Here is a 6,450-nt window from a genome sequence, read left to right on the forward strand (position 1 = left end):
AATGAAAAAGGATATTGTAAATGCAAAGCTGGTCAGGGTGGTGTTTGCATTCATGTCTCAAGCCACATTTTCATGGTCGCTTGTAGCGTGTAAATAACTAGCTTGCGTGTAAAAAACGGGCGAAACGCGCAAGCAATTCCAATTTTATGTAGCGTGTGCTTGCAAAACTAGATTGTGAAACGCTACAAGCGCGTATCTAAACGAAACAGATATTTCAAGCTCACGCGTTTATTACAAGCTGAAAGAAATTGTCACGTGATTCGAAAAGACCAATAGGCAGATACGACAACCATTTTTAAAAGTCTGTATTTTTCCAGTTGCTATCTCGCCCTTTCTCGCGATTAGTAGCAAAGTCATTACATTTTTAAATGCCTAAACTATCGAAAAAAGAGTTGGCTGATCAAAAAAAGGAGCAGAAAAAAAAGGACATTGAAATTAAAGAACGGTTTATTGATGTTGTGAGATCTAGGGATGTTTTATGGAGTAAAGTTTCAAAAAACTATAAAAACAGGGAGATGAAAGACGCTGCTTGGGCAGAAGTCTTTAAACTCTGTCCTGATATGGGAAATTCAAGTGAGTACCGAGACTTTGCTTCATTAGTTTATTTGGAAAGGAGAGTCATAAAACTTATGCATTTGATAGAGGAGGAACTGCAAAAAAAGTGGAAGAGCATTGTTGATAACTTCCGCAGCATCTTCAATACAGTTACCACATCACGCAGTGGGGAGGAATACGATGAAGAGAAGGAGTATTCAATGGTTAAATGGCCCCATTTCCAGCAGCTGATGTTTTTGAAAGACAGTATTGCCAAGAGAAAGTAAGATTTAATGTTTTAAATAGTAACTCCAGTTCAACAACAATGCCTTATTATTAAGGACAACGTCAAATTTTGAATGCGAGGTTAATTGTCCTATGGATCCTGAAAATAGCACTTCGGCAACAGCTACCAATGATAATGCTCAAACGCAGGAAATGATAAATGTAACAAAGTATAGTTGTCAAATGTTTGGAGGCGTGCCATTGCATATTCTTCTGATAGGTGTGTGGTGATGACGGTGCTGAATACAGTATTGAAGTGGACGAGTGTAGTGCTATTCCTGAGACACAAACTCAGCAGCTAAATCTTGGCGCCTCAACAAGTACCGCTAGTACTTCACAAAAGTCAAGTGAAGAAACCGCTAGTACTTCACAAAAGTCAAGTGAAGAAACCGCTAGTACTTCACAAAAGTCAAGTGAAGAAACCGCTAGTACTTCACAAAAGTCAAGTGAAGAAACGTCAAGTACTCACACAAGAAGTGCATCTGCCACTCCAACCTTTGGTGGAACCAGATCCCTCAATTCTTCCAAAGCACCAAAATCATTTTCACGCAAAAAAAAGCCCAACGATGAGGGTACAGAACCAATTATGACTGAACTTGCGAAATTAAATAAGTATGGATATTTCAAAGTCAATATGATTTATCATAACTTTATCAATTTATTTTTTAGACAAATCGACAATTGTCCTGTGGACGATGTAAGTAAGTTTACCGACTATTTAGGCACTATTTTACGTCGTTTACCTGAAAACAAACGACAAGACTGTGAAGTTGATCTTTTAAATTTGGCTACAAACTATTTACGAAATAGAAACTCTGTTGAAAATGACAAATGATAGTCGAATAATAAACTGACATTTTATTAAAACGTTTAATACAGTAATGGTTTTACGTTGTTTTCTTAACATCACGCGGTAAACAAACATTGACATATCGATTAGTCATAGTTATTCCTTGGTGGTAATATTTAAACACACACAGATGAATGAAAGAACAAAGACAACTAGTTAACAGTTGTTACTTAATCCTGGAGTTATTTCATATTGCCAGGGAACTTCCCCCGCGTCCGTGGAAAAATATTCGGCAAATTTATCTCTGATCTCTCCCGCTTTCCAGTTGTAATTTCTGGCAGCCGTTGGCGCAATGTTTTCTAGTGCATTAGCAGGGTGGTTCAGTATGTCGGAATGCCATTCTCCTTCCACTAAATTGCCTTTTTCGTCAAAATGGTCGGCGTAATTGTTAGAGCAATACAACTTGTTTCCTTGTTTAGATTCCTCTGTTATCAAAAAGTTGTGCAAAACTACAATAGCTTTAACAATTAGGTCCACATTTTCGGGAGCCATGTTAATACAAGTTCGAAGGATTCTCCACCGAGCTGCAGAAATGCCAAATGCATTTTCACTACAACGCCTTAAGTAACATTACATCAATAATTTCATCAATTACATAAAAGTGTTTTTTAAATGAACAATATCTACCTGGCTCGGCTTAAGCGGTAGTTAAAGATTCGTTTTTTGTCATTTAAACTATCTCTGGAGTATGGCCTCATAAATGTTGGTAGTAATTGAAAAGCTTCGTCACCAACAAGAACGTGTGGAACTTCGATATTCGATCCTGGTAAAGTCATTAATCCTGGAAGGCCCACTTTACCTTCTTGCAATGATTTACCAAAGCACGACGCCTTGAAAACGCCACCGTCTGAAGTTGATCCATAGGCTCCAATGTCGACAGTTAAAAATGTGTAATTGGCATTAACTACTGCCATTAGCACAATAGAATTAAAGCCCTGTAACATATTCGTCAGTTTCATGTCTGTTTCATTGAACAATAATTAGTTTATCATATGGCCCTTTCACCTACTTTGTAGTTATGATAAAGTGAGCCAGAGTTTGGAGGCTGTTGCATCATTATATGTTTCCCATCTACTGCTCCGCAGCAAAGAGGGAAATTCCAACGTTCTTCATACTCTATGGCGGCTTTTCTCCAAGTTTCAGTGGTTGGGACCTACGAAAACCCGCTGTTTTAGCAAGTCAATTATAACCATTATTTGTTACTCACTTCCAAATAGATTGGTTGCAAAGTATCCCATAAAAGCTGGCATACTTTCTTTATCACGTTGTGGACGGATGTTTTGCTCATACGAAATGAGTATGCCATTGACGCTAGGGAATTGCCTGATGCTAAAAATCTAAAAATAAACGTTGTTATTTGTGTACCAAAGATCGTTTAAAGACATTTTACCTTAATGTTACAGCAAGCATTTCTCCAGGTGATATAATATCCAAACGCCCAAAACACTCTTTTTGTAGTTTTCCGTTCATCAATCGCAACAAAAAATCGAACTTGTCTGGGCTCATCCTGGTGTAATTTTGAAAATAACTATGGTCATGGGCTCTCATAGCTTCAAGCTAAGTGAAATACAAACAAAAACATTAAAAACCAAGGCCTAAAGAGGGCAACGGGTAGAACTCACTAAAGAACCAAAATCACCCTGTGTTTTACGGTTTTGCCAAATTGGGTGAACCCACCAACGTTTTGTTTTGTACTGGCGTTTAGTGTTTGGTTTTAATCTCTTTACTAACAACGATAATAAAAGAACTTTCTTCCGAAGAAGCAAGTTTCGATGGTGTTGGTCCGCCATTTTAAAAACCTTCTACCGGCGAAAGTTGAATCGACTGCGCAAAATAAACGCGAGCGTGAAAACGCACTTGCTTCTAAACGTATTTTTAGCGCGAGTAAACTCCACGCGCAAATTAAACGCAAGCTAATTTTGCACGCTACAAGCGACCATGAAAATGTGGCTTTAGCCCTTCTTTGGCACATGTTAGACTGTTAACGCCAAGATTTGAACTTTATACCTGATGACATTTCCTGCACAGAAAAAGCTAAAGCCTGGGGTGTACCTAATGCTAAAGGGGCTCTTAAAACAAAATGTTTTGAAAATTTGAATTTTGTTCACCACAAACCTGGAAAATGTAGTGACATCTTAATACAAAATTCCATCAATTTAAGAAGCTATTCCAGTATTAAGGATTTTGAAACCCCCAATGATACAGACAATATGAGAGAAAGAATTAAAAAATTGGCAACAAAATTTGGAGAGGGTACAAAAAGAAGCTTTTTTGCTAGCTGTTTAGAAGAAGGTGACTTCTTGCCCGTTAAAACGTCGGCTTACGAAACTGAAATCAATTCAGAAGAAACTGAGCAGAGCGATTCAAGAATATCCCTCCCAATTTCCATTTTTGATATGAACAAATGCAATGCCAATGTCATTGAAAGTATAGAAAATGCTTTGGCCAAAACTCCTCCAAATCTCAAGATAACGATAAATGCTGCTCACATTCTAGAAACCCAAACCAGAAATCAAGCAAACTGTGATATGTGGAAAAATGAAAGATTTCAACGAATAACGGCATCCAAGTTTGGAATAGTATGCAAGAGAAAAAAGGCCGTCACACCATGGATTTATATAATACTACGTATTGTGGATTTCCAACTCGTACCTTCCACAAGGCATTTCTCTTTGGCGCGCGTTGCGGAGAGAGAGCAGACAATTTGAATCCCCTTTCCCCCTCTCGGCACTCTAAATTGGGAAGGAAGTTAGTTTCATTTTTCTCACTGCGCAAATTTCAAACTTGTCTGCTGCAAGTTCTGCTATTCTAGGCCAATAGGCTAGTGTTAAGCTTGGGCAAATTGGAAAAAGATGCGGTTTGTTATCCATTAGATTATCTAAAATTTAATTGAATTTAGCTATGACGATACCGAGAAAGAAAAATTGCGCGTATCCCGGTTTTAGAAGCAATTCTCGAAATCAGGCAAAACCTTATATGAGAGGATTAACTTTTACGTGTTTTCCCACCCGTACAAAAATTTACGGCTGCATTTTTGCTGTTAATTAGATTTTTTAGAATCTGCAATATATTGCAAATAAACTGGAATATTCTGGAAAAATACTGGAATAAACCTGAAAAATGTTCAACTTCAGACAAAATTAAGATGCATTCCAGAGAGCAATCAGAACATTTTAGACGTTTTGCAGAAAAAAATATCTTCCGTTGGAAAACTCAGTACATCAGTATACAAAATTTAGCTACTCTAGAGTCATAAAATAGCTACCTTAGAGCTAGAAAACAGAGGGGAAATAGTAACTCCCGTAAGAAATCAGGATGTTTGCAGGCTCATTACAGGTACTGTACCTTCCAGATATATTGTATGCATGTTACAGTCAGAAATTGCTAAGTTTGTAGGATAATTGCAGGCGTGTTTCGGATACTTTTTAGGATAAATGCAGGCGCGTTTCAGATACTTTTCAGGATCATCACAGGCGCGTTTCAGATACTTTTTAGGATCATTGCAGGCGCGTTTCAGATACTTTTCAGGATCATTGCAGGCGAGTTTCAGATACTTTTCAGGACCATCACAGGCGCGTTTCAGATACTTTTCAGGATCATTACAGGCGCGTTTCAGATACTTTAATTTATACGATAATTGCAGACGCGTTTCAGATACTTTTTAGGATAATTGCAGGCTCTTTTCATATACTTTGTAGGATAATTGCAGGCGCTTTTCATATACTTTGTAGGATAATTGCAGGTGCTTTTCAGATAATTTTTAGGATAATTGCAGGCGCATTTCAGATACTTTTCAGGATCATTGCAGGCGCGTTTCAGATACTTTCTTAGGATAATGGCAGGTGCTTTTCAGATAATTTTTAGGAAATTTGCAGGCGCGTTTCAGATACTTTTTAGGATAATTGCAGGCGCGTTTCCTATACTTTGTAGGAAAATTGCAGGCGCGTTTCAGATACTTTTCAGGATCATTATAGGCGCGTTTCAGATGCTTTGTAGGATCATTGCAGGTGCTTTTCGGATAATTTTAAGGATCATTGCAGCCGCATTTCAGATACTTCGTAGGATAATTGCAGGCGCTTTTCATATACTTTGTAGGATAATTGCAGGCGCGTTTCAGATACTTTGTTGGAAAATTGCATGCGCGTTTCAGATACTTTTTAGGATAATTGCAGGCGCGTTTCATATACTTTGTAGCAAAATTGCAGGCGCGTTTCAGATACTTTTCAGGATCATTATAGGCGCGCTTCAGATGCTTTGTAGGATCATTGCAGGTGCTTTTCAGATACTTCGCAGGATCATTGCAGGTGCATTTCAGATTATTTGTAGGATCATTGCAGGTGCGTTTCAGATACTTTGTAGGATAATTGCAGGCGCGATTTAGATACTTTCTTAGGATAATGGCAGGTGCTTTTCAGATAATTTTTAGGAAATTTGCAGGCGCGTTTCAGATACTTTTTAGGATAATTGCAGGCGCGTTTCATATACTTTGTAGGAAAATTGCAGGCGCGTTTCAGATAATTTTTTGGATCATTGCAGGCGCGTTTTAGATACTTTTCAGGATCATTATAGGCGCGTTTCAGATGCTTTGTAGGATCATTGCAGGTGCTTTTCAGATAATTTTAAGGATCATTGCAGGTGCTTTTCAGATAATTTTAAGGATCATTGCAGCCGCTTTTGATATACTTTGTAGGATAATTGCATGCGCATTTCAGATACTTTGTTGGAAAATTGCAAGCGCGTTTCAGATACTTTTTAGGATAATTGCAGGCGCGTTTCATATA

General features: G+C 38.0%; 1 protein-coding gene across 1 annotated transcript; it reads left to right on the forward strand.

The window, feature by feature from the left end:
• The first annotated feature begins 500 nt into the window (after window positions 1–500).
• LOC149686149 (uncharacterized) lies at window positions 501–1,693 on the forward strand. The gene is made up of 5 exons (XM_089870959.1): window positions 501–573; window positions 643–817; window positions 876–981; window positions 1,040–1,431; window positions 1,489–1,693. Exons 1-5 carry the CDS (start codon window positions 516–518, stop codon window positions 1,652–1,654), a joined length of 897 nt encoding a protein of 298 aa, XP_089727085.1. The 5' UTR covers window positions 501–515; the 3' UTR covers window positions 1,655–1,693.
• The last annotated feature ends 4,757 nt before the right edge of the window (window positions 1,694–6,450 follow it).

Source organism: Phalangium opilio, unplaced genomic scaffold, assembly GCF_054372755.1.
Source record: "Phalangium opilio isolate 3A_F unplaced genomic scaffold, DU_Popi_V2 ptg000032l_1, whole genome shotgun sequence".
In the NCBI taxonomy this organism is placed as follows: Eukaryota; Metazoa; Arthropoda; class Arachnida; order Opiliones; family Phalangiidae; genus Phalangium; species Phalangium opilio.